The sequence below is a fragment of the Choloepus didactylus genome, chromosome 18 (genome assembly GCF_015220235.1).
Source record: "Choloepus didactylus isolate mChoDid1 chromosome 18, mChoDid1.pri, whole genome shotgun sequence".
Classification (NCBI taxonomy): Eukaryota; Metazoa; Chordata; class Mammalia; order Pilosa; family Megalonychidae; genus Choloepus; species Choloepus didactylus.
Window position 1 is genome coordinate 75,427,562 of NC_051324.1, and position 25,726 is coordinate 75,453,287.

Consider the following 25,726-nt stretch of genomic DNA (forward strand, 5'->3'; position numbering starts at 1 on the left):
TCACACGCCTTTTATCCAGTGTATGGACAGATGGATAGAAAAATGGGAACAAAGATTAAATGGATAGTAGGGGAGGATGGGGGAATGGGATGTTTTGGGTGTTCTTTTTAACTTTAATTTTTATTCTTGTTTTTATTTTTATTTTTTTTGGAGTAATGAAAATGTTCAAAAATTGTGGTGATGAATGCACAACTATATGATGGTTCTGTAAACAATTGCACTCTTCAGATAATTGTAGGGTATGTGAATATATGTCAATAAAATTGAATTTTTTCAAAAAAGAACTTGTCCTTTTCTGGGGTACATACCAGCTTCAAACTACAGCAAATGCTTATGTTATAAGGTGTGCTGAGGAAAGCTGACCAAAACTATATGGAAAGCAATGTAGTTTGGGAGGGGTTGAGATGGGAAGTTTTATGTTGTATATTTGCACCACTAGAAAAGAGACAGAGACTAACGAGATAATGACAATTAAATGCAACATGTGATTCTGGACTGGATTAAATAATGGTAGAGAAAATATCCAAAAAGACATTATTGGGACAATAGAAAAAATTGGAATATAGACTGTAAGCTTTATATCAACATTAAATTTCCTGAACTTGATGACTGTACTTAACGTGGTAACAAAAGTAAATAGTCTTGTTTTTAGGATGTTTACATGGAAATATTTTGTGTTATGGATATGTGGTGTACACAATCTACTCTCAAATGTTTAGAAAACAGATCGATGGATGGGGTTGGATTAGAGCAAATGTAGCATGATGTCTCCTACTGGGTGGGTTGGCGTTCTCCTATTGGTTTTGTATTATTTTTGTAATTGTCCTGTAAGTTTGAAATTATTTCAAAATCAATAAATAAGTAGCTAAAACAAAATGCAGTGTGGTAAGCACACAGTAAAAAGGCCCCGGCCACTCTCTGGGGGTGTTGGCCCAGCCCCTCCGCTGCGGCCCCTTCCTGGGTGTCCACGGCTCTGCCCTGCGCCCCCACCCGGTGCCCGCACTGCCCTGTGTGGACACTTAGTCCGAACCCGGGCTGGGGTCTGCCCTGCTCTCCCCGGAGCCTGCGGGCAGCACCGGCCTGATAAAGCCCTGGTGAAGGCCTGGGGTGCACCCCACGGTGTTCCCTCCAGAACCCAAAGCGCAGACAGCCGGGCCCCTTCCGGGGGGAGGAGAAGCAGGCATGAGGACACCCCCGTGCTGCGTCGGGGGACAGCCCCTCCATTCCCAGCCCCCACTCTGTCGCGTGCCTTGGATTCAGTTACTCAACCAGAGGTGGCCCAGCCCGGGGAAGGGCCCCCACCCCATCTGCCTCCTCCCTGCCTCCCCCGCATCCGGGCACTGCAGACGCAGCCCTTCCCGCCAGCTCCAGCTCTGCCACCCGGCGCCCCCGGGCCGCCCGGCCTCTGTCCGGCCAGGAATGTTGCAGGTCACAGCTAGGGGGACCCCCTCCCAATGCTCTGGCTCCCCAGCCCAAGAAGAACCCAAGTTCCTCCTGGAATTGCTCAGGATGCGGGGGGGCAGGACAACCCGGGTCAGGGCAGGGGGCAGGAGCCCCTCACCCGCCGGAAGTGGCCCCGCTACCCAGCTCGTGGGCAGAACCAGCGCCCCAAGACCACAAGACTACAGGAGAAGGGCCCCCAAAGGGATGGGGAGGGGTGGAACAGAAGGGGGTGCAGGCAGAGAGGACGGGGTGGTGATGGGGGCCTCCCGGCACCCAGCTCAGAAGGTCCCCGCCCCAGCGGTGCCCACGCAGGCTGAGTCGGGCTTTTCTGACCTTTGCCTCCTGACCTTTGACTTCTGGCCATCACTGGAACCAAAACAGAGACACCTGCTCCGGGGACAAAGGTTGAGAAGGGTTGGTAAGAACGGGGGTCTGGAGACCACCTGCCCCATCCGTGGGCAGCTCGGGTGCTGCTGGGTCCCACGAGGGGCGGCCAGGGTGGGCCTGTAGGGGCCCAGATGTGCTGAGCACCCCGCAGGTGGCCGGACGGGCGACGGCTCTGCTCTGGGGCCCACAGGTGGAGGAGGCCCAGGGGACGGTGGGGTGGGGGCACCCACAGGGGGCGGTGGAGGAGGAGGCCTGGCCGGGGCTGGCCCCTGTCTCAAGCGGAATTACATTATAGTTGGGGAGCAGCGCCGGGAGGACAAGGGACAGCAGCCAACAAAGGAGGTGACCAGCAGCCAGGGCAGGTGCCCAGGCCACGGTGGCCAGGCAGGGGTTACCAGGGAGTGGACACGGGCAGGAGGGACCTGGGGATGGAGAGGGGCAAGCGGTCAGGGGACGGCCCCAGTGCAGACCCCACAGAGATGGGATGCAGGCTGGGGAGAGCGGAGGGTGCAGCAGGAAAGAAGACGGCTTGGCCCGGAAGGAGAGGACAGCCTGGGGTCAGGGGTGGCGCCAAAGAGAGACAAGGAAACCCAGGGGTCTGGGTCCCGGAAAGGGGGGCTTTCTGGGAGGAGGGAGTAGCCAGCAGTGTCCCAGGATGCTGGGAGCCAGGAAAGATGGGGTCCCCCAATGTCCCCGGGTCTGGTGAGCCTGAGAGGCCTGCCGGGGTTGAGGAGGGCTGGGGGGTGGAGTGAGGAGTGGAGACCCCCAGGCTGAGGTAAGGGCAAGGGGAGCACAGAGGTGATGGGGAATCAGGGACAGGAAGCCCGGGGTGGGGGGCTGGGGGTGCAGTGGGGGGAGATCTTCTTTCTGGGTCTCCGGGAAGTAGGAACGGGGGAGGGGTCCGGCGAGGGGAGGGCGCGGCCGGCAGCCGGCTGGGGGCGGGGGAGGGTGGGGGCCGTGCAAGCAGCAGCGGAGGCCCCGGGAGCGGTGCAGCACAGAAGGGGTTAAAGGGCACCTTGCGCTCGGCGAGTGGGGGGTTTCTCCTCCCCTTGACCCGACCTGCTCCGCGATGAACGAACGGCGTCGCCCGGGAGCGCGGTGGGCAGTGAGGGGGGGTCCACCCTCCCGGCCAATCAGGGGGCAAATCGGGGGGGCACCGCGGTTCGAAGTTGGAGGCTCCCGGGGGGCCAGGGGGAGGGCGCCGAGCGCAGACACCCCGGGGGTCGCGGACCCGGCTCTCGGGGGGAGCAGCAGACCCGCCGGAGGGCGCGCCAGGGAGATGGGGCGCGGGCGCTTCTGCGGGACCCCCGGCGCCCGCCCCCGGCCCCCGGCCCCCGCCCGGTGTCGCTGTCGCCCAGTTCGCGCGGCTGGAGCGGGCGCGGGGCCGGCGCTGACCCGGAGCCCGCAGCGCCGCGGGGACGAGCGGCCCCGGAGGACGGCGGCGCCGCGGCGCGCAGAGGAGCCCCAGCCCTGGGCGGCGCCGCGCGGTGAGCACCCGGGCCGCGGCCCCGAGGGGACGACAGGGGGACGCGGCAGGGGCAGCGGGGTCGGGGGCGCCTCGACTGGGGGGACCAGCGGCGGGTACCCGTCCGGGGCCGGGTGGTCTCGGGGTCCCCGGCTGCCGCCGTCCGTTTCCCCGTCGGACACCTCCGTTTCCAAACCCCGGGTGCGCCCGCCGGGCTGAGGCAGTGGTCCCGCCGTGTCGGGCAGCTTCGGGGGCGCAGTCCCTTCCCCTTGTCCCCGGGGGCGCCGTCTCTGGGGGGGCAGCTGTCGGGGGCCCCAGGAGCTCTGTCCCGGGTCACACTCCAGGGACTCGCTGCTCCCTCCAGCCCCGCCTGTGCGCTCCCCTCTCCCCGGGTGCGCGGGGACCCCCAGGGGCGTGGGAGCCCCCTCTTCCCCTGCCCCCTGGTCTCCTCGGAAGGGTGGGGAGCATCAGCTGGGCCGGCCCGTCCCCGGGGGTCCTTCCCCGAGGGCCCACGCAGGTGACTGACCCGCGACAAAGGTGGGTCACTGCCCTGTGTGGCTCTGACCTCCCCAGCACCCCTCCCTGCACCTCCGGGCCCCCCCCCACAGCCGACTGAGCCCTGACTTCCCGGCGCCCGCATTCTCCGACGACTGGCCGGGGCTGTTTTTCCACCATTCTGGGTTTGGGGGATGAGGGTGGGTGGAGGGGACTGCAGGGCGCCCTGGCCGACACCCCAGCACAGCTGCCTGGGGGAGGGGGAGGCAGGAACCCGGCTGGTCAACAGCCTGTGGCCCAGATCCTGCCTGGGGCGGTGACCTTCCACCCCTTGCTCCGGTTTCACAAAACAGCCCCTCCCCCACCCAGTGGGATCCTGCCCCCCCCCCCTCCTTTCTTGGCTGCTGCCCCACGGCTCCCGCTCCGGGCCCTAATATGCCTCGACCACCCCCAGGGGACACCGACCCAGGCCCAGCCCTGGGTGCCAGCTGGGAGCTGGCGAGTGGCCGCGGCCCTGGCCCTGCCTGACACTGCCCGAGAGGGAGCCGCCCCGCCTGGCCCCGGGAGGGGGGTCGGGTCCCGGCGCCCAGGAAGGGAACAAGGTGGAAGCGAGGTCCCCGCCAGTGACAGCCCGGGCGGCACCCCACATCTGGCAGCCGCGAGGTCGGAGGTTTCCATCCACTTACTCTTTTCGACAAATATTTATCAAGGCTGTCGGAGGCCGGGCTGGGCCGCCGGAAGGTGGGGGGGCCCGGCCGTGGATCAACAGACCTTCCCGCGGCTGGCTGGGCCCTTTGCCCTCCTGATTTCATTGTCCCCTCGGTTGTGGGGAGGTGGGGAGCCCCACGGCGCAGGTGCCCTCCATCCCGGGCGAGAACAGGGACTTCCCCTGCAGGGCGGCCTACCACCCTCGGGCCCCGCCGGGGACCCTGAGACCTCGCCTGGAAGAGGATGGCCACGGGCCGAGCGGGCCCCGGGGCTGCCTGCCGGGCCTGGGTTGAGTGGCCCAGCCCCTGCTCAGAGAAGGGTCCAGAATCACGCCCTCCTGTAGCCTTTCCTGGGTCCCCACCAGAGGCCCAGTGGGGGAGCATCGGCAGCTGCTGCTCTTCTCAGAGGACCTCAGGCTCCTGCCTGTCTCCCCAGCCCCTAGGGACTGGGCACCTGGACTGGGGTGCATGCCCAGCCTGGGGCTTCCCACTGGGGTGTAGGCACTGAGCTGTGGCGGGGGGTTAAAGGATCCCCCCACCTGGCTGCTGTGGAGAACAGGTGTGGGGGGCAGTGAAGAAGGGGCCCAGGCCAGCCCTGCTCTCCTCCCCTGAGGGGCTCTGGGCCGACTCATCCCTCCCCGCCATAAGCAGCCCCCGGGTGTGGATCAGCCCTGCCCCCCCACGCCCCGTTATGTTCTCCTAAGCACCCTGGGAAGTCGGCGAGGTGCCCGTGTTTCTGATGGGGAAGCTAAGGCAGAGCCCACCTGGGGGCTCCCAAAGGGCCTCCAGACGGGGAGGGGCTCCCGGCCAGTGCCCCTGCCTGCCCGTCTGCTGTCCACCCCACTTCCTCGGGCTCCTCGCTCCCCTGCCCTGACCTCAGGGCCTCCAGCCACTCACGACACCCCTGCACCCGAGCTGCCCAGCCGCCCCCTAGGCCCTCTCCGGGCATCCAGTGGTCTCCGGAGGCTCCGGATTCCTGGGGCCTGGGCCTGCCCAGGGCAGCTGCCTTGGGGCACGTGGACCCAAGCCGGGAGGAGATGAGCCCCTCAAGGAGCGACCCTCCTGGGGACACCCGAACTGGCCCTTCCCCTCTGCCTGCTGCTTCTCCACTTGAGGGGCTGTCCGCTCTGGGGGTCCATCTACCCAGCCCTGTGCCCGGACAGCCCCTCAGGAATTGGGACCAGTGACTCCCAGGTTCCCCATGCCTCAGGCCCTGCCTGAGCCTGTGGCCCAGAAGCTGGGAGCGGGGTCCCCACCGCCAGAAGTGTCCATGTGCCGGGCCTGGGCCACTCAGTTCCACCCCTGCATGGTGGCCACCCAAGGGTCCTGTTAGGGGCCGAGTGAAACGCAGGGAGGCTTAGCTGGACTCACCAAAGGAGGCCAAAATTCCAGGTTGTCCCTCCTTGGCCATCTGTCCAGCCCCCTGGCAGCCCCCCCTTCTCCCTGGGTCCTGGCTGGCACCATCTCTCATCATCCACCCCCATCTACCCGTCCGTCCGTCCGTCCGGGGGCCAGCGTGCTCAGCAGGCCCAGCCCTGTCCCCAGGTCCCCAGGGAGCCCTGTCCTCCCCCACAAAGGCAGGGTGGACTCTGCAAGCAGCAGCTGATGGGCCCCTGCTGTCCCCAAACCCCTGCTCAGACGCCGGCTCCGGCAGGACCAGGGGTGTGGCCAGAGGCCCTCACAGGAAGGTGCTGTCAGCCTGGGACGGGACCCGCGGGGGGCACCGGACACCCCCATCCTGGGGAATGGACCTGTGCTTGACGGAGGCCACCTGAGTGGGTGTCCTGGAGACCGGGCCCCTGGCGTGATGGGTGGGTCTTGGCATCCAGCCCCCGCCCAGCCCACGGGGTCAGCACGGCCTGGCAAGCTGACTTTCCCAGGGCTGTAAAGTGGGGAGGCTGTGGGGATCCCCCAGCCATGGGCAAGACCTCTTGCCACTTGGGGGCTGGCCTGATACCCCCCAGCCCCTCACTGGCAATGAGCTGTAACGCCCGGCCTCTCCTTCGTCGAGAGGGGCCGGATCTACGGAGGAGGACACCCCCACACCGCCGCGGCACAGCCAGCCTGGACTCCCCCTCCTTGGGGTCCCTCCCCAGATCCTCCTGCTCTGGCTTTTGGCAGCCTCCAGAGGAGGGCAAACACCCCCGAGAACCCTTTGTCCCCATCGTGCAGCCCCCGATGTGGGGGGTGGCTGCCCAGCAACATGCCCCCCCCCCAGCCTCGGCGCCCCCACCTCCTGCTGCTGCTGCTGGCGGCCTGCCAGGTGAGGGCTGCGGGGCGGCCTCCCCGAGCTGCGGGGGCCGGGCGGCCTGCACTGCCAGCCCTGCTGTGCTAACTGTGTCCTGTCGTCTGTCTCTCCGGCTGTCCGTCCACCTGTTCCCCAGCCACAGGGCCCCTCCGCGCAGGTGATGGACTTCCTGTTTGAGAAGTGGAAGCTGTATGGTGACCAGTGTCACCACAACCTGAGCCTGCTGCCGCCCCCGACCGGTGATTCCCGCCTCCTGCTCAGCTGGCCCCGGGGCGGCCATCCTGCTTGCCTGTGTAGCCCACATGGGGACCCTGCGAGGGTCCCTGCTCCCCCCCTATTTAAGGGGTGAAATGAACAGGGGGGCGGGAACGCGCCTCGGGCCGTACAGCCAGGGGGCAGCAGGAAGGGGTCCGAGCGCTCAGGGTGAGCCTGCCCTTGAGGCACCTCCGGGCTAGTGCTGGGCCTGTGGGGCTGCCTGGGGAGAAGCCGGGAGAATTGGGGTTTGGCTCCCAGGAGGGGAGGCGCTGCAAGGGCAGAAGGAAGACCCCAGGGTGGGCTTGGGGCACGTGAGGCGGCCAGCCACGAGGTCTGCAAGGGAAGGCCCTGGGCAGAGCCGGAGCCCCCGGCCGGGCTGGGCTGGAGGGGTGAGGGGGTGCTGGGCCCGGGCCCCGCTGAGGGAGCCCCCGCCCGCCCGGCAGAGCTCGTGTGCAACCGCACGTTTGACAAGTACTCGTGCTGGCCGGACACCCTGCCCAACACCACAGCCAGCATCTCCTGCCCCTGGTACCTGCCCTGGTATCACAAAGGTAAATCCAGACGAGGCTGGGCCAGGGCTGGCCCCAGCCCTGGGGACCTGGGGGCCGATCCGAGCCCCGGGGCCGGGGTGGGGGCTGCGCTGACCCGCGCCCTGCCCCGCAGTGAAGCACCGCCACGTCTTCAAGAAGTGTGGGCCCGACGGGCAGTGGGTGCGGGGGCCCCAGGGGCAGCCGTGGCGCAACGCCTCCCAGTGCCAGATGGACGTGGGGGAGATCGAGAGCCAGGTCAGCGGGTGGGGAGCCGGGCGGGGTGCCGGGCGGGGCGGGGTGGCCTGGCAGGTGCTGACGGCCGCTGCCGTCGGCAGGAGACGGTGGCCAGGAGGTACCGCAGCTTCCAGGTGATGTACACGGTGGGGTACTGCCTGTCGCTGGCCGCGCTGCTCCTCGCCCTGGCCGTCCTGCTGGGCCTCAGGTACCCGGGCGCTGGGCGGCCGCCCCGGGGCCACGGGTGGATGGTGGTGCCGGCGCTGAGCCACTGTCCCCGCAGCCGGCTGCACTGCACACGCACCTACATCCACATGAACCTGTTCGCGGCCTTCGTGCTCAAGGCCACCTCCGTGCTGGCTATCGACGCGCTGCTCAGGGCCCGCTACAGCCAGAGGGTGGGCAACGACCTCAGCGTCAGCGTCTGGCTCAGCGACGGGGTGAGAACCACCCCACCCCGAGCCCCTGAGCCCATCCTCGAGGACCCTGAGCTCCCAGCCCTGAGCCTCTGCCCCCCACCCCGGTCCCCACCTGGCCCCTGGTCACGCTGTGCCCTGTGCCAGGCAGTGACGGGCTGCCGCGTGGCCACCGTGCTCATGCAGTACAGCGTCGTGGCCAACTACGGCTGGCTGCTGGTGGAGGGCTTGTACCTGCGCCGCCTGCTTGGCTGTGCCACCTTCCCCAGGAGGAGCTGCTTTACCCTCTACCTGGGCATCGGCTGGGGTGAGTGGGGTGGCCGGGCTGTGGGGCAGGCTGGCCGGGGCTGTGGGACCAGCCCTCCCTTCCGTGCAGGTGCCCCAGTGCTGTTCGTTGTCCCCTGGGCAGTGGCCAAGGGTCTGTTCGAGAACGTCCAGTGAGTACGAGCCCCGGGTGCTGGCCCAGTCCCCTCTCTGCCCTGGCCAGGCCATGGGAGGTGGCCGCACCACTCAGTGCATGGAGCTGGCACAGGGGCTTGGGCTGGAGGCAGTGCTGGGCGTGGGGGTCGCTCTCGACCAGCTCCCTCCTTTCCTGGGGCTGTCCCGGCCGGATCAACAGTGGAAGGGCGGGTGGAGGCCAGCAGCCTGCGCCCGGGGCCACGAGGATGTGAGCCTGGGCCCTGGGGGTGACGGGGCGCCCGGGACCAGCAAGAGGCACAGGAAGTGGGCCCAGGACCTGTCCCCACAGGTGCTGGACCAGCAATGACAACATGGGCCTCTGGTGGATCCTGCGCGTCCCCGTCTTCCTGGCCATCCTGGTGAGGACACGAGGCCCTGAGGGCTGCCAGCCCCTGTCTTTCCCTGGCAGCCCTGGGCAGCTGGGTACCCAAGCCAGTGGTGCGGCCCGAGGAGACAGACAACATCCTGCCCAGGGGGCCGGGGGAGGCCTGGGCACTCGGCCAGGACAGTGGCCAGCGCCGGAGGCCACAGGCCAGGCTGCCCGGATGGCGTGTGTGCCCATCCTTGGCGGGGTGCCACCAGCTCAGGCGCATCTGGCTGCCGGGGCTGGGTGTTGGGCTGGGGCTGACCCTGAGCTGCGCCCCCTGCTCCCCAGATCAACTTCTTTGTCTTCGTCCACGTTCTGCACACCCTCGCGGCCAAGCTCCGAGCTCATCAGATCCGCTCCTCCGACCACAAGTTCCGGTGTGCAGGCGACAGGGAGGCCCCAGGGGGCGGCCGGGCCTGGGCTGCGGGGGCGGGGGCTGGGGGGCGGGGGCGTGGCTCAGGCTCGGCCCCCCCAGGCTGGCCAAGTCCACGCTGACGCTGATCCCGCTGCTGGGCGTCCACGAGGTGGTGTTCGCCTTCGTGACCGACGAGCACGCCCAGGGCACGCTGCGCGCCGCCAAGCTCTTCTTCGACCTCTTCCTCAGCTCCTTCCAGGTGCCCGCCCCCGCCCCAGTGCCCACGCGGCCCCCTGGGGTCCCACCCTGACAGCACTCTCCCCCCAGGGCCTGCTGGTGGCCGTGCTCTACTGTTTCCTCAACAAAGAGGTAGGGGTCCGGCACCGTTCCTGTCCTCCGCCCGCATCTACTGAGGGCCTGTTGCCATGGTGCTGGGGGGGGCACCCCAAGATGGTGGGCCTCAGCTCCATCCTTGGGGAGCTCACAGTGGGGGGCAGTGGTGTCCCCAGGTGTGCCCCAGGGGAGTGCTGCCCGTCCCATGGTCAGGGGCCCCCAGCAGAGCACTGCACGCCCAGGGGCCACGTGGCCCTCCGGAGCCCCGAGGTCCCACTGTGTGGGATGGTGGCACAGAGGGGAGGGGACAGGGTGGGGGACCCGCGGTGGGCAGGGATGGCAGTCCGGACCTGTGCCCGCCCCAGGTGCAGTCAGAGCTGCTGCGGCGCTGGTCCCGCTGGCGCCTGGGCACGGCGCTGTGGGAGGAACGCGCCCCCAGCAGCCACGCGGCCTCGGCCCGGCCCCCTGGCACCCCCAGTGAGAAGCTGCTGCTGGGGAGGGGCAGCAGCAGCGGCAGCAGCAACAGAGCCGGCCAAGACCCCTCCGAGGTGACCCCCGTGGCCTCCCTGGGCTCACCGGGAGCCCCTCCTGAACCCCCACCCGGAACCCAGCTGGGGCTGGACGGCTGCCCACGTGGGCATCGTGGGACAGCCCAGGAGCGGATGCCCCACCGAGCGGGAGGGGAGGGCGCGCCCCCCTGGGTCTGCCGGGCCCCAGCTCTGGTGGTCTGAGGGCTGAGCTCCCGGCCCCGCTGACCCTGAGGCAGAGGGCAGCAGACGGTACGGAGGGAAGACCTTGCTGTGGACTGTGTCCCCATGTCATGGAAATGTGTCTCCCCTCCAGCAATAAAGAGCCTGAGCTGGCCGCCTGGTGCACACACCTGGACGGGCCACCTGCCTGCACTGTCCCTCGCACGCACCCTGCCTGTCACCCCCACTTGGTGGCGAGTTGGATCTTGGACCACAAGGGGCCCCGAGGTGTGAACCTTGGTCTGTGGAGCTGCCACGGCCCCTCCCCTGCTGGGCAGGTTTAGGGTTCAGTCTCCTCACCGGCCCTGCACTAGCCCTGAGCCTCCGCCCCCCGCCCTCCCAGAGGGTCCCCATTTGCCGAGGGAGGCCACCGGCCACCATGGTCTTCCTACAAACCACCTGTGACCACCCCTCACCCAGAGGCCGTTTCCCGGGGCCCCCTCTCCCTGGAGGTCCCGCAACGCGCTCACGAGAGCAGGGCCAAGCCCGGGGGACGGCCTCCCTTGGTGCCCACGGCCCCACCCCAGCTGCCCCATCTGGCTGCCCTGACAGTTCCGCAGCCCCCGGCCATCACAGCAGGGGGAGGTGGACCCTGAAACTCCCATGAGTCCAGATAAGAGTGACAGCAGAGTTCACCCGAGACCCACCCCTGGGGCCTGCTGGTCCGGGGTGGCTCCCCGCGGCCGTGCTGGACCCGCTGCAGGGAGGCCAGGCCACCCGGGGCCTCTGGTGTAGGAATGGTCAGGCGGTGCTGGGGATGACCTGGGGCACCACCGCAGCCGGGGCACGAGTGAGTCCTGAAGCGGGGACCCCTCTGGGGCCCTGTGGCAGGCACCGAGTTGCCTGGTGGGGGAAGGGAACCTGGGGGAGCGGCTACGGGCTCAGCAGTGCCATAGCCCGGGACACGTGGGCTGAAGCCACCCAGGCAGAGCCAGGCTAATTGGAGCAAATTAAAGGACAGGAGGCCTCGCAGGAAGGTAAATAGAATTATGCACCTGCCAGGCGCTGGGGCCCTCTGGGAGCCCCCCTCACTGCCCACTGCAGGCCCAGGGTGGGCAGGGGCAGGAGCTGCGTTCGGGGGAGGCTGGGCCCTCCCGGGAGTCGAGAGGGGCCGTCAGTGTCACCGTGGCTGATGGGGGCTGCTGGGGAGGTGACAGCGTGCAGCACCCTCTGCAGGACCCATGGACAGTGGCTGCGAGGCCTCGGACTTGGAAGTTTTGGCCACCTCTGTCCCCAAGTCCCCAAACCTCAGGCCCTGACTCCCCTGCCCACGGAGGCCCCAGGGACAGGGCTCCACTGCCAGCCCTCGCTGCCCGGCTGCCTGTGTGGGCCCCAACCGGTTCTCCTTCACGCCGGCTGAGCTCGGGTTGTGCCTGCCTGGGGGGCCGTGCCCTCACCTGGGGCCTCCTGACAACCCCCCACCCCCGACTCTCTCTGCCCTTGTCCTTCACCCGTCTGGGCTCCCCAGGGGAACCGGAGCAGGCCGGTGGAGCGCTGGGGGCCTGGCAGGGGCCGGACTCTCCCTGCCAGTAAGCACTGGCCTCTGCAGGCGGGCAGAGGGGCCCCACTTTCTGACTCGGGCCAGCTCCTGGGGGAGAGGCCCTGGCCCAGTCCCCTCATCTCTCCACCAGGGAGGACAAGAGCTCCAGGCCTCCTGCCTTCCCCCCTCTCTTCCCTTCCCATGACCGCCGGGGCCTGGGCCCCATCTCCTTCCCCAAAAAGAATGCAGGGGTGCTGCCCAAGAGTGTGCAATAGAGGGGTGGGAGGGGGCGTGCACACCTGTGTCCCAGGGAGGGCCGGTGCACTGTGTCCTGGAGCAGCCGGGTGAGGCGTGTGCCCCACCTAAGATGAAGATGCAGACCCAGAAAGACACAGACTCCGAGAGACGGGTCACCCCAGGAGAGGCAAGGGCTGACCCCAGAGGCAGAGTGGCCCCTGCGTGTGCATGGGGGGGGGTGGGAGGTCTCACCCCCTGGCTCAGCTCTGACCGCGAGCCCTCGACTTCCACGTGAACAAAGTTACCCAACAAGAAAAAGATCTATCTGGGGAGACGTGGCTGGGAAGGGGCCTGTGCACGGGGCGGGGGGTGGGTAGGCGGGAAGGAGATCCTGGCCTTCCACGGTGGGCTGCCCAACAGGAAACTCAAGAGGTAACAATTCACACGCGTGGTTTAGAAACAGAAACAAAACCCAAAGAGCCAGCAAAGGAGCAGCCTCGGGGGAGGGGAACGGGGAGGAGGGCTGGGGGCTGGCCCGCCCCGCCCCGCCCTGCCCCTGGCAGCAGCCCTGGGCCTCACCCCGGCCTGGGGTCCACCCCCACCCCCCACCCCGCGCAACCCCACCTGTGCAGGCAGCCCCGAGGCTCCTGCTCCCGCCCCATCCCCACACCCCTGCAGGGTCCTGTGGCATCAGCCTGCAGGCAACACAGGGGCAGAGGGGTCTGCTCAATGAGCGCCGCGAGGATGCGACAGCCAAGCCCAGAATGGGGGAGCCCTGAGCACCCCGGGATGGCCAGTCCATGAACAGGAGAGGGAGCAGGGAGACCACACGCAGCATGTCACGTCGCCTCCAGCCTGGGCCGGTAAAGCACCGGACACATCGCAGGCTTGCCCGGGAACGGGGCCTGGGGGCTGGATTTGAGGGAACGACTGCTCGTTGCAGAAGGGGTGCACATGGCTCGGGGCCCCAGAGGTGGCTGGAGCGTGGTGCGGGGCGCAGCGGGCGGCGGGGTGGGGGCAAACAAGGCGGCTCCCGCCCTCCTCCAAGCGACACTCCTCAAACGGGCCCGCGGATGTAAAAAGCAAGCAGGAAACAGGGCAACCCCCTCCGGCGGCAATCCGGGGTAATGAAGCCCCCCGGAGCTGCCGTGGGGTGCTAAAGGAAACGAAGGGCCAGGAGGCTGTGGGAATCCGGGAGCTGCCTTGCTGTAAAACGGGGGTGTTGTGAGCCATGCGGGTCCCAGGGCCTCGGGGGGCGGCTGCGGGGTGGGGACCGCACCTCACGAGCCGCCCTGGCTCCGCTCCCCTTCCAGCCTGGGCAGCTCTGAGACAACACGGAACCTTCACCCCCAAGGGCAGCCCCCCTGGGGCGGGAGGGCGAGGCCAGGACTCTGCTCACCAGGCCCCATGGCTGAGGGGAGGTGGGGGCTGCTGTGAGCTGGGGACCCCCGCCCCCCGACAGCCCTGACCCTGGGTGCTGCCCTTCCCCCCACCCCCCACCCACGGGCACTGGGGGCGCCTGAGGGGCGGGGAGCACGGGAGCAGAGGCGTAGAGGGCAGGGCGTGCCCCTCACCACGGGAGGTGCACAGGCCCCCAACGCCCGGGAGGCCACAGGGCGTGAGGTGAGGAGCTGCTGCGCCGTCCTGCCCCGTGGTGGGTGAGGGGCTAGGGGCGGACCCAGGCTGGGCTGGGGAGTGGCCAGCTGCTCCCTGGGCGACCCCGAGGGCGCGGTTGGCAGAAGAGGCCTTTGGGTCTGCTTGGCCCCCAGCCTTACTTTGCAAAGAAGGAAACTGAGGCTCAAGATCACACAGGGGCCACAGCCCCATGGGGCTCAAGCTCCCCCTCCCCCTCCAGGGGGGTGAAACCTGCCTCCTCATCTCCTGCCCTGTCCCTGGTGGCACGGGACACGTGGGGAGCGGAGGGCACACGGGTGGGGGCTTGCAGCTGGCCGGGGGCACACCCACCTTGGCTGACACCCCCCACCCCGGGAACCCCGGCAGTGGGAGGCGGCTCAGGTCCTCCCGCCTGGCAAGACCAGCCCCTGCACCCCCGAGACCCAGCAAGGCTGCGCAGTTGACCCTGAGGACTCGGCTTGGGCTGGGTGGGCGCTGCTGCTCCCAGGAGAACCGGCCGTGTCTGCTGCCCGCCCAGGCCTGGACACTCACCCACCCTGGCCCACCGGGCCACCGGGAGCCTCCAAGCCCTGGAGAGCTCTTCCGGGAAAGGGTGCTCTGGAGCCCGGTCCTGCTCTGACTTTTGCACGGGAGTGGCTGCTCCCAGGCTAGGACTCCTCAGCCCTCAGAGATTAAGTGCAGTCCCAAGCTGGCCCCGGGTAAGCTGTGCCAGGAGGCTGGGTCCAGGCCATCCGGGGTGGGGGTGGGGTGCTGCTGCCTCCAGCCCCCTATCCTCAGGGAAGGGCCCCGACGGGGAGCCCGTGGCCAGAAGAGAGCAGTCCTGCCTCTCTCCTCAGTGGAATCCCAAAGCTCAAACTGATCATTTCTGAGCTCCCCAGGCCCTGCCCATGATGGCGGGTTTCCAGGCCGCTGCCGTGTGGGGGGCAGGGTGTGGCCCAGGGTGGGCAAGGGGCAAGGGTGCCATAGACGGCCCAGGAGACTGCACCCAGTGCCAACCCTTTATTTGCACAGACACTTGGCTTGTGGAGGGCACAGGGAGGAAGGGGGCCCTGGTGACCCTCCCAGGCACACTCCCAGAGCCAAGACGAGCCAGGACCACTGCAGCTCAGGGCCAGCCTCAGCGCCACTGCTCATGGGGGCAGGCTCCAGGGGCCTCTGCACTGGCGGCCAGGACACCACGGGGGCTGCCCCGAGGATGAGGCCGGGAGGAGGCAGGGGCTGGAGGGTGAGCAGCCCAGGGGTCCCGGGGAGCAGAGCTGGGTACTGCCTCTCGGCCACCTCGGGGACAGATCCTGGCGCAGGACACAGCCTGAGACTCCAGAGACCCCTTCTCACCTCGTATCCTTGGAGGTCAGTGACCAGGGGCAGGGAGGTGGAGACAGAGACAGGGTGGTAGGAAGAGGGGGTCTGGGGCCCCCAGAGTGAGCAGGTGGGGCCAGAAGGCTCCAAAGACACAGCTAGGCCAGGGCTGGGGCAGGGGCTGCTGGGGTCCAGACCCCCCAGGAACGGGGTGGAGATGAGGGAAGGGGACTTGGGGAGGTGGCGCTGGATGGGACCACCCATCCTGCCCCTGGGGTCTGCAGCTCGCCCTGAGCACAGCCCCGCTCCTGCCCCTCTGGAGTCGGCGCACGGGAGGGAAACCCGTGTCCGCGCTGCGACCCTGAGCTTCCGGAGGCCGGGGTGGCTGCCTGGCACGCTAGGACTTCTTGGCGTCCTGCGGGTTCCGGCGCCTCAGGTCGCCCAGGTCGATGGGCTTGAAGGCTGTGGGGTGGGGGGGCAGGTGGGACCCTCGAGAGAGCCCTGCCTCTGAAGCAAGCAGGCAGAGTCCTCCTCCTCCTCCAGCCCAACTCCCCGCCAAGCCCCTCCTGGGGCCGCGGGGGCGGGGGGTCCCCGACTCACTCTTCAGGCTGGGGTTCGGGACCTTCTCCACGTACTCCTCCACCAGGCCCCGCTCGCTGCCCGACATCTGGCTCCGCAGGTCGCGCTCTACGCCCTGCCAGGCTGCGGCAAAGAGGGGCGCTCAGCTGGCATCGGGGCCAGCAGCTCCATGGCCCGTGCACCCTGCACCCGCCTTCCCCTCAGAGGCCAATTCCACAGGCCTGCTTTCCTGCGTGTGCATTCTAGAAGCTTCCACCCCTGCTTGCCCTGGGACAGCATCTGTTCTAGCTTCCACTCCCTGGGTGGTGCTGCTGCCTCGGCACCCTGGCCAGCCATGGGGGCCCCACCCCTGTCCAACTTGGGGGCAGCCTGGCTCCCTGGGGTCTTCAGGGCACAGTGCCACTCCCACGGGGGCTCCCCCCACCCCCCCACACGTTCACACACGCACCTCCAGCCGCACTGGCCTGTGCACCATCCCTGACACACCAAGGCCCCCCCAGCGCCGAGCAGTGCCACACGCCCCCAGGAAGCTGTCCACTCCACAGGTGCTGCCTCGGGGCCCCCGGCCACTGCCAGCGCCGACCCCCGTTACTGGACTCCGTTTCCCCCTGACCCCATCAGCCTGTCTGGTCCCCAGAAGGCCGTGGCCAGATAGGGGCAGGAAAGGGGCCCTGGGGCTCCGTGGGGCACCCACCCTCGTAGATGAAGCGCACGTTCTCCTCGTGGGCCGGGGTGAAGATCTCGGAGCTGCTGGCAGGAGAGCGGGGGCTGCTGTTCCTCTTGCCGTGGAAGACGACCCTGGAGACGGGCGAGCTGGGGCCGCGGGGTGGGAGCCGTGTGAGGGGCCGTGCAGGGGGCCGCACATGATGGGGCACATGTGAGGGGTGGAGGAGCAGAGCGTCTGAGGGAGACTGGAGGAACGTGTGCGTGGGGGGGGGGCACAGAGATAGAGGCCACACTGTGTACCCCAAGGCTCACCTGGTCATCGCTGGGGTGTCTGGTCCTCGCGCTGCGCTGCCCGATCCCCTCGGCCTCTGAAAGGGCAGCCCGGGCACAGGATGGACGTGGCGTCCCCTGCAGCAGGGCGTCCACCTCCCAAGGCTGTGCACCAACCTGGCTGTCCCTGCTGCCAACGGCGTCCCCAGGGTGGGCCAGAGGGGTGGCTTGTAGGGGACTAGAGGGGTGAGCTGCCCGATGCAGACCAGTTGGGGTGCACCTGGCAGCTCGGCGGGAGCCCTCAGCTCCCAGCATCTGTGAGCGCTGTGGCCTGGGACCCCAACCCGCAGGGCGTGGGCCCCCTTCATATCCCTGCTTCCCGAGTAGCCAAGCACCTATTGAAGGCAGTTGGGGTGCAGGAGGGGGCTTCGGTGTCCCCCCAGTGAGTCCTAACACTGCCCTGGCCGTGGGGCCCAGCCGGTTCTGTCCTCGGAGGCTCGTTTCTCACCCGGCACGGGCCGAGCTCCCAGGCACAGCCGGCCCCGAGGCTGGGGCTGCTCCAGCTGGGTGAGCCAGGCCAGGCCGACCCAGTGACTGGCGGCCGCATCCCAGGCCCGGGGATTTTCACAGCCGGCGGGATGGGCTGGGGGTGCTTATTTTTAGGCTGCCTCTCGCAGTGGCCGCAGGGCCGGCACACCCTCTTGGCCCTCCCCAACTGGGACAGGAAATGCTTTGCGCCCCGGGGAAGGCAGCGGCTCAGACGACTCGGGGAAGCCAGGCTCCGTGTGTCCTCCCGCCTGCATGAACCCCAGACTGAAGGTGGGACTTGCCCACCGTGTACCTGGCCCTGCACTAGGACCCCTGTCCGGGAACACATGAGCCCATGGGCCGGCAGAGAGAGGCGTGCAAGGCCAGTCCCTGGAGAGCCAGGAGCCGGGCAGGCCCCGGCAACCTCCCCTTCCTTGGGGCCTGGGGTCCCCAGCCCTGGCCAGCGCCACAACAGGGAACAGTGCGCTGCCTGAGGACCCCAAGTGGGGCCACAGGTACATTCCTCGCACACTCCAGGCCGCGAGCTCAGGCAAGGGGCCTGCAGGGCTTCGCCAGGGGCTCGGCCTGGCCCTGGCTGCTCCCCCTAGGATGCCCCAGGTGGCCTCTCCTTGGCTTCCTTACAAACGCAGGCCTCTCGGCCTGGGGTCCCCTCACGGGCCACCCTCTGAGGCTCCCGTGGGATGCTCACTCCCTATTCTGGCTCCCCATCAAGGCCCTGCCCGGCTCCCCACGATTCCGTGGCCCTGCACAGCAGCTGCCCCCAGCTTGCACCTGCCCGGGAGCCGCGGGCCACGGTACCGGCTGCATGCATGCAGTCTCGGGCAGCGTGGGGGGCGCTGTGCAGCTGAGGTGGCCGTGACAGTGACGCTGGTGCGTGCAGGGTCCTGTATTCACACCACACACCACCGGGCATGCACTACCCTTGGGACGTTATGCCCAAAAGGTTCTAGAATGTTGCCTGGAAGGTGGACTTGCAGGGCTGCCAAGCACTCGGTGCAGTCTCGGAGGAAAACTGAATGGCACCAGGAAGGCCCCGTCCTCCTGCCTCCCCTCCCCCGGCGGCCCGAGCGCTGCCGCGGAGCCTTCCCAGCCCGGAGACTCTCCCCTCCCCGCTCAGCGTCTGACTACCCCCTGCCCCCGAACACACGGAAACCCTGCCACCCGGGGCCACCGTGGGCATGACTCCTGGCGCCCACTGCGGCATGTCCTGGAAGCACCAGCAGCTCCCTGCAAGCCCAGAGGTCTGCTCCGCCGGAAACGGGTGGCAGGGAGTGGCCTACTCGTCACTCGCCGGCCCTGGGCCCCATGGTTCTGACCCCAAGGGAAATTTTCCATTAAAAAGCAAATAAATCAGCACAGCCCACGACGTGTACCCAAGAGAGAAGCACCACCTGGGCACCAGGAGGCACACATGAGAATGGCCAGGAAGGCCCAGTGATGCCCTGGAAGAGCCGCCCCGAGAAGCAGCTGGTCCCTTCCCATGCCAACCCGCACGGACAGGAGCTGTGTGGCCACACTGACAGGGAAGGGAGGGCACGCGAGAGGATGAGCCTGAGGCCAGGATGCCAGGCAAAGTGATGAGGGGCTCGGGGAGCCAGCGGGGGCTCCTGGGAAGGGGGAGAGGACCACTTCTCCCTCTGGGGGCTGACAGCAGCACACTCTGCAGGAGCTCCGTGGGGTGGGAGCTGTGCCCGCTGTCCCGGTGCAGCCCCACCCAGGGGGGAGGATCGAGTGAAAGGCTCGCAGGGCCTGGGCAGAGAACACGGAGGACAGCAGACCTGGAGTACAAGCAGGGGTGTCAGATCAGGAAAAGGATGGCGTCTCCGGGGTCGGGGACAGAGGAACTCCAAGGGGGTGGCTGGGGTCAAGGCGTCCTGAACCAAGAGGTGACCTCTAGCCCAGGCACAGCAGATTTACCAACGACCTCAGCATCCATGTTCTGGCGGAGATGGGAGGCCAGTGCGGAGACCGCAGGGGCGGGGGGGGGACGCCAGGCAGCCAGAGACCCAGTGGGGGCCCAGCCCAGAGATCGCTGGAGTTGGGCTAAGTGCAGAAAACTTGAGCGTGTTTATGGTCAGTGGAAAGCCAGGTGTGGAAAGACCCAGAACGTGGGAAAAGGCGAGAAGGCCGGGAGAGCAGCACCAGGGATGCCGTGCAAAGGCCCGGCTGAGGCGAGGGGTCCGGCGGGAGGAGGGCTGTACCAGGCCACCTGGCACACACCTGCCCTGACTCCACCCACCTGGCAGAAAGCTGCCACCAAGCCCCACCCTGCCCCGGCCACAGTGAGTCCCTCGGCACCTGCTCCCATCCCTCAGCGGGCGGACCACGTCCTGGCGGCTCTGGGCCTCTCCCATCCTGACGTCCCTGAAACTGGCCGTATCTTGCACTTTAACGTGTCATGGTTCATCAATGACGTTTTTTCTCTCCGGGGACCGCAAAACTAGGTGCACCTCCCACATGTGACGCCACCCAGTGACAGCCTCCTCCTGGCCCCCATGCCTGACCCCCACACCCACATTCTCTCCACTTCCTTCCTCCCACGCAGGGACGGCTTCCTGCGCCAGCCCCTCAGGCCGTGATGCACACGGGAGCCAGCTTGGCATCATCCCACTGTCCCCAAGTCACTCACCAGCCGGCCAGAGCCCAGGGCCTCCAGGCCATCGAGCCTGCAGTCCAGCCACTCTGCTTTACAGGAGTCACCTGCTGCCAGGCCGCTGTGCCTGTGCGTCCTGAAGGACTCAACCCCAACATCAAGCCCCATGAGGCCTGGCAGGACGGCCTCCAAGCATAGGACGCTTCTGGACTCTTCCGTGATCCAGCACTCTGCCACCCCTATGCCCCAAGGCTTGCTCTTCTCCTCCCTGAGCCTTGTCCATGGAAGCTGGCTGGGCGCCCACCCATTCCAACAGCGAGGGAAGCCCAGCGCCATGCAGCCACCACCTCTGACGGATCTCGGGGCTCCTTAATTGGCACGGTGATGGACGCAGTGGTCACGTACTCTGCTGTCTGCCTGCACATTTCTGAGACTGAGGGGACCTGCTGATCGAGCATGGACAGGGACGGTGCTGGGCCATCTGGCTGCAGAGCCAGCGAGGTGGGAACCCAGAGAAGTGACTGTGAGGGGGCACCTGCTGCCCACCACAGCTGACGGCTGCCAGAGGCTGGTGGCCAGCGGCCACCACGTCAGGTGCTTTACAGGCGGTGTGGCCAGAGCCGAGGAAACTGGAGCTTGCGGGGCGAGGCAGCCCACTCAGCAGAGCAGGGCCTGCCAAGTGATGCCAACCCGCCCGCCCAGGGCCTCTGGGTGTGGGCCAGACCCTCAGCTGGCCTGAGCCTCCTGCAGCCGGGCCCCCAGCCCCTGGAACAGGGGCAGGCTGGGTCTTGATGGCTCTGTGCCGTACTTTCCTCTTCCAGAGAAAAGGGGGTGTGGGAGACCCAACAGGGAGCAGGCGGAGTCCAGGTCCCTGGCCCTTTGCCTCAAACACGGAAAAGATGAGCTTCTGCTGTGCAGAAAAGCGACACTGGATATTCCGGAGTTAGAACCGATGATGCCGTTGGCCATTCCGTGTTCCTCTGGAATTTCTGACGCTCAGGTTTCCTTCGGCTGCGCCACCCTCCACACCCTGTGCCTGGGAGGCTCTCTGCCCAGTCTTGGCCAGTAAGACTTCTGGAAAATGGCCTGTGACCCAGTCAGGGCCAGCAGGGTACCGGCGCGGCATCCCCCGAAGTCCCCTGAGGACCCCCAGGCAGCGCGTCCCCGCCGGGCCCAAGCCCGTGACCCCTTTCCCGGGTGGCAGCAGCAGCAGCTTCCCCCGAGCCCCGGACCCTGGCGTGTCCACCCTCCTCCTAAGCCATGCACGCCCCGCTCGCCCCAGGCCGAGGCCATCCTCCGGAGGCCGCTCCCGGGCGCCTGCCCCGAGCCACCACATCCTCGGGGCCCAGCCGAAAGGCGACGCTGGGAAGGCTGCCCGGGCCGGGACGGAAGGGGACGGTACCGGGGCTTCGCGGCAGCAGCGCCCGCGCTCAGGGCTGCGGGCTCGGGGGCGGCCCTTCCGCCCGGGGGAGGCCGGGCCGCGGGAAGGGCCGAGCGCCTCCTCCGGGACGCCCGCCTCGGGGGATGGGGCGGCCCCGGCGCCCGCCGCCCTCGGAGGAGAAGCAGCCCCAATCCCCGCGGGACCCCCGGGACCCCCGGGCCGCGGCCCCCGCCCCCGCCGCCCACAGCCCCGCGCCGGCCGGGACCCCCGGGCAGGGCGCGCCCCCCGCCGGCTGCGCGGCCCCGGGCGGCGGCGTGGTGGAGGGGCGCGGCCCGGGGTTCCGTGGGCCGGGCGGGGGTCGCCGAGGACCCGGTGGGCGCCCCCGGCCGCCGCGCGCCCGCCCGGCCCCGCCCGGCCCCGCCCCGCCCGCTCACCTCGCCCGGCCCCGCCGCCGCCGCCGCCAGCTGGGAAGCCCCGGCCGGAAGTGACGCCACGGCGGCCGCGCAGGCGCAGGAGGCCCCGGGCCGCGGCACGTGACGGCGCCGGCCGCGGGGACCCCCGGGTTCCCGGCCCACGTGAGCCGCAGGGACCCGCCGACGCCCGGAATCGAGGCCACCGCCACGGGCTTGCGCATCGCGTTTATTGAAAAAGTAAAAAGTGTCACCATACAAAAAAGGCACCTGGAGAAAAAGCCGGGCCAGAGAAGTGGGGGGCGGGCGTGAGCCCGGGGTGGGGGCTCCGCAGAGGAGGGCGCGCGTCCCGAAGCCCGGCTCAGTACACCCTGGTCCCCTCCAGGAGCTCCACCAGCTCCTTGAAGTCGGGGTCCACGAGGTCGGAGGGCAGGTCCCCGTCGTCGTTGGCTGCATCTCTGTCTGCCCCCAGGGAGATGAGGTACCTGGGGGTGCAGAGGGCGCCGGGGTGTCAGGCTGGGGTCCTGAGGCCCCCGGTGTTTTTTCCAGGTAGCGTGATGAGGAGGAAACCTGAGACTTTGGAAACTGGCCCGCTGCCCAATCCGCTCTTGTGCAGGGGCAGGGTTCCCAGGCCCTCAGGGTCCTTGCCGCCGCGGCCGGGGCTGCCTTTTGGGGGACCACCTCCCAGACGCCAGCCTGGTGGCCTGCCCCCACCGCTCACCTGGCTATGTCGGTGTACCCGTCGCTGCAGGCGATGTGCAGGGCCGTCCAGCCGTCCTCGTCACGCTGGTGGATGTCCGCGCCATGCTTGACTAGCAGTTTCACGCACTCCAGGTTTCCAGAGAGCACGGCCTCGTGCAGGGCAGCCAGGCCTGGCCAGGGTCAGAGAGACGGTGTCCGGCTGGGGCATGCGGGTCCCTTGCCCCCTCCCCCCGGCCCCGGGCCAGCCCCCGGCCGGCACCCACCTGAGGGGTGAATCATGTCCAGGGTGACCTTCCGGGCCCGGATGAAACGCCCCACCTGCTCCAGGTCTCCCTGGCGGATGTGGTCCAAGAACAGGACATCGTTGGGGAAGCGGACACTGCGCTCAGCCAACAGCCGCCGGCGCCGCCGTTCGGGACTGTAGCGGGTGTAGCGGACAGTTCTGCTGGGCATCCTGGGGGGCCGTGGAGTGGGCTGAGCACAGGTGGGGGAGCGCCGGGCCCAAGCAGACTAACGTAGGGCTCTCCTGGCTGGCAAGGTCCCAGCACAGTGTCCGAGTTCTCCCTGACAGGACACTTCTGACTTATATAGGGCACACGGGGCTATATAAAGCTGCGCGGTCACACCGAACCTGAGCCGCCCCCCTCCCAGGGAGGTGTCCGGGATCAGGTTGGTAGCTCATCTTTCAGCGCGCCTGTCGTCGTGCCCGGCCAAAGAGGTCAGATGCTTCCTGGCTGCGGTTCTGTGTCCCACAGCTGGACCCAGAAGGTGTTTTTGGAAGGCAGAAGAAGGCACTAGAAGGACAGAGCGTGTAAAGAAGGCCGAGGGCAAAGCAGGCCACCCCACAGGGACAGAGGGAGAAGGGCTGCCTCTGCACACTGCCCTCCCCCCACCGGGAAACCAGGGGACACCTGCACATCTGAGGGAGCCAGAGGTGCTGGCCGTGCCGTGGACAGGGAGGCCCTACCCAACTCCCTGCCCAACATTTTCACCTCCCAGCGTGGCTCACAGCTCTCAGAGCCTTCTCCCCAAGCCTGGATCTAGGAAGGGCTGCTCTCTTGTGCAGAAGGCTCCCCAGCACCGTAGCTTAAAATCTTGACCCCTGCACCTCCTGCCCAGCCAGCCCCAGGGTGCGTGGCCCCCAGACACCCTCGGCCCGTGCCTGTTCCCCCTGCGATCCCTCCTGGGCCGTGGGGGACTCAGTGTCCAGAACCCACATCCTCACCTGGATGGCGGCCTCTGGTCTGCACCCTGAGGACGGGGGCCGTCGTGACCCTGGGTCGTGTGCTCCATCCACACCCGCCTCAGTGCAGACCCCTGTGGGAGTTGCAAACGCACCCGGGAGCCTTAGGTGCTGTCTGCTGCCTACGCTTCTGCCACCTAGACCCGTGTTCCCGAGGTCGATGGGGCATGTCAGCAGGGTCAGGGGCAGCCGGTGTTCCCCCTGGGGGTCCTGTGGCCTGAGAGAACCAAGACCACCTGCCCGGAGGGGCTGGCAGTAGCCCCAGCCTCACTGGGCCACTCTGGATCCCACAAAATCAAATCAAACTTACTAGGCACCCTCTGGGTGCAAAGCCTCTTGTCCAGTGCGACGGGAAACTGAGGCATCCCTGCCCTGCCAGCCTGCTGCTCTACCTTCCTTGGTGCCCGGGGACACCCCCCAGCATGCCTAGCCCTGGGGGCCTTGCGCCGTGTGCCCCTGACCTTGGGGGCCCCCAGTGTCCCTGCATTTGGGGCCTCAGAGGAAAGTGTTGCTTGGTCACAAATCCTGGCCTCTGGGAGGCCACAGCGAGTCCCTTTGGGCTTGTTTAAGCAAAGCTGGAGACAGAAACTTCTCGGCTGCAGACGGGAGGCAGAACTTTCCCTTCACGTGAAGATCGTCCTCTGTTGTGGAAAGTTCTACCTCCCCACCTCTGAGAGGATCGGGTGAAAGCTGCCGAAGCTGCCCCCCCACCTGGCAGGGATGAAGCAAGCCCACCAGGTTCCGCCTGCTTGGGGACCCCAGACGGCTCCTCCAGTGCCCTCCTCCAGGTCAAAGGGGAGGCTTTGGGCCCTGGGTCTCTATTTGGATCAGAGAAGGGACTGACCACCAGAGTCTCCCAGCCTCGGCAGCTCCCCAAGAAGGTGCTGTGCCGTGTATCCTCCTGAGGACATGGGAGCAGACGTCTTCCGGAGCACCGATCCGAGTTGCAGCCTCTGACTCCTGAGCCTTGTTGTTGGAAGCCACACAGCCAGCCTGCTGCCGTCGGGGAAGAGGAAGTGTGCTGTTTCCCGCAGCGCGACACTGGGCCAGCCCGGGGGCTGCGTGGCTTCCTCCCTGACCCTCCTGGCTGGGTATTGAAGCGTCTACTCTCTGGAGGAGGGAAAACTGATTGATTACAAAGCTTACCGCCTGACTTTCGGAAAGGCTACGGGCTGCCGGCAGTGCCACCCTGAGAGCCACAGGAAACTCGAAGCCCAAGGGCCCGTTAGGAAAGCTGGGTGCAGGTCCCGGGGCAGGCCACAGGGGACCCCGAGAATTTCCTGTTTAGAGTCCGAGCCAGCGGCTTCTCCGCACCCGTAAAGCTGAACAGAGAGCAAGGGCGGGAGAGCAGCCCAGAGACCTCCACGTTGCCTCGCCTGGGCCCCCAGCCCTGCCAGCTGGTTCCGGACCCGGGGCACAGCCTCCCAGCAGGACCTGCCCGGACCGCACCACCGGCTGCCGCTGCTAAAGCGGGGGTGTCAGCGACTCACATGCCGCGCCCAGAAGCCGCACCTGGCCACGCTCCACACCGCTGGTTGTCAGGGACAGTGCACCCCAGCCCACTGCCGCACCCCTGCTCTGGAGGCCGATGAGGAGCCACGGGGGCCTTTTCTGCAGGTGGACAGATGTCAGCAGCAGCCAGGCCCCAGAGGTGGCAGAGGCGTGGGTAGGCGGCCCGTCGGGAGGGCCGGACACCTCGGGGGGTCCTCATTGGGCACCTTCTGTGCTCCCTGCTGCTGGGCTGAGCTGTCCCAGCACCCGGGAAGGCCTGGACCATGGCTGGTGGCGTTGTGGGGGACACGTGTGGGCCCCCACGGTGGGTCCCATGGGGGTGGCTCCCTCCAGCACAGGGACATCAGAGCTTGGAGGGACCCACGGGTCTTGGCAGGGTTTTAACACCACCTACTCCGGGTCTTGGCAGGGTTTTAACACCACCTACTCCGGGAAGCAATTTACACTCAAAGCAAATCTGAGGGTGATGTTTGAGGGGTGTGGGTCCCAGCCCAGGTCCCACCAAGAGGCCCAGCTCCACCCTTGACCTTCAGAGATGCCTGTCTGTGCCCTCCCCCCCAGACCCTGGCTGCTGTAGGGCCCCCTCCCGAAGGCCCGGGGTCCACTCCCGCAGGGGCCTGGCAGGAACCCAACTTGCGATCTGAGTGCAGAAGCGCTGTCACCTCCACTGCCCGGCAGGCTGGCACCCATGCCGGGGAGGCGCTCCGTCCTGGTGGTCCTTTTCCTG

At 67.5% G+C, this 25,726-nt stretch overlaps 4 protein-coding genes across 11 annotated transcripts; 1 reads left to right on the forward strand and 3 right to left on the reverse strand.

The window, feature by feature from the left end:
• Positions 1 to 1,798: 1,798 nt before the first annotated feature.
• On the forward strand, positions 1,799 to 10,601 carry GCGR (glucagon receptor). Of its 6 annotated transcripts, none has more exons than XM_037810675.1 (14): positions 1,799 to 1,861; positions 6,511 to 6,760; positions 6,882 to 6,984; positions 7,444 to 7,551; positions 7,664 to 7,785; positions 7,866 to 7,972; positions 8,048 to 8,204; positions 8,328 to 8,487; positions 8,557 to 8,617; positions 8,929 to 8,998; positions 9,295 to 9,383; positions 9,482 to 9,620; positions 9,689 to 9,730; positions 10,060 to 10,601. In XM_037810675.1, the coding sequence occupies exons 2-14, from the start codon at positions 6,701 to 6,703 to the stop codon at positions 10,423 to 10,425; spliced, it is 1,584 nt and encodes a 527-aa protein (XP_037666603.1). In that variant the 5' UTR covers positions 1,799 to 1,861; positions 6,511 to 6,700; the 3' UTR covers positions 10,426 to 10,601. The 6 variants fall into 6 exon arrangements, with proteins under 6 accessions (XP_037666603.1, XP_037666608.1, XP_037666605.1 ...); XM_037810677.1 differs by having other exon boundaries at positions 1,804 to 1,861; positions 6,619 to 6,760; XM_037810679.1 differs by having other exon boundaries at positions 1,814 to 1,857; positions 6,619 to 6,760.
• LOC119514849 (collagen alpha-1(I) chain-like) lies at positions 2,222 to 5,446 on the reverse strand. The gene is made up of 6 exons (XM_037810560.1): positions 5,262 to 5,446; positions 4,860 to 5,043; positions 4,256 to 4,803; positions 3,884 to 4,041; positions 2,846 to 3,743; positions 2,222 to 2,252 (listed from the first exon to the last, which is right to left on the reverse strand). Exons 1-6 carry the CDS (start codon positions 5,444 to 5,446, stop codon positions 2,222 to 2,224), a joined length of 2,004 nt encoding a protein of 667 aa, XP_037666488.1.
• Positions 10,602 to 14,779: 4,178 nt separating the features above from the next.
• Positions 14,780 to 21,611, reverse strand: MCRIP1 (MAPK regulated corepressor interacting protein 1). 2 transcript variants are annotated; one of them, XM_037810742.1, is made up of 5 exons: positions 21,567 to 21,611; positions 16,652 to 16,707; positions 16,368 to 16,486; positions 15,695 to 15,796; positions 14,780 to 15,556 (listed from the first exon to the last, which is right to left on the reverse strand). In XM_037810742.1, the coding sequence occupies exons 2-5, from the start codon at positions 16,657 to 16,659 to the stop codon at positions 15,492 to 15,494; spliced, it is 294 nt and encodes a 97-aa protein (XP_037666670.1). In that variant the 5' UTR covers positions 16,660 to 16,707; positions 21,567 to 21,611; the 3' UTR covers positions 14,780 to 15,491. The 2 variants fall into 2 exon arrangements, with proteins under 2 accessions (XP_037666670.1, XP_037666669.1); XM_037810741.1 differs by lacking the exon at positions 21,567 to 21,611 and adding an exon at positions 19,788 to 20,865.
• Positions 21,612 to 21,813: 202 nt separating this feature from the next.
• PPP1R27 (protein phosphatase 1 regulatory subunit 27) lies at positions 21,814 to 23,625 on the reverse strand. Of its 2 annotated transcripts, none has more exons than XM_037810752.1 (4): positions 23,470 to 23,625; positions 22,508 to 22,808; positions 22,264 to 22,414; positions 21,814 to 22,027 (listed from the first exon to the last, which is right to left on the reverse strand). In XM_037810752.1, exons 2-4 carry the CDS (start codon positions 22,695 to 22,697, stop codon positions 21,904 to 21,906), a joined length of 465 nt encoding a protein of 154 aa, XP_037666680.1. In that variant the 5' UTR covers positions 22,698 to 22,808; positions 23,470 to 23,625; the 3' UTR covers positions 21,814 to 21,903. The 2 variants fall into 2 exon arrangements, with proteins under 2 accessions (XP_037666680.1, XP_037666681.1); XM_037810753.1 differs by lacking the exon at positions 23,470 to 23,625 and adding an exon at positions 22,876 to 22,881 and having other exon boundaries at positions 22,508 to 22,698.
• Between the last annotated feature and the right edge of the window lie 2,101 nt (positions 23,626 to 25,726).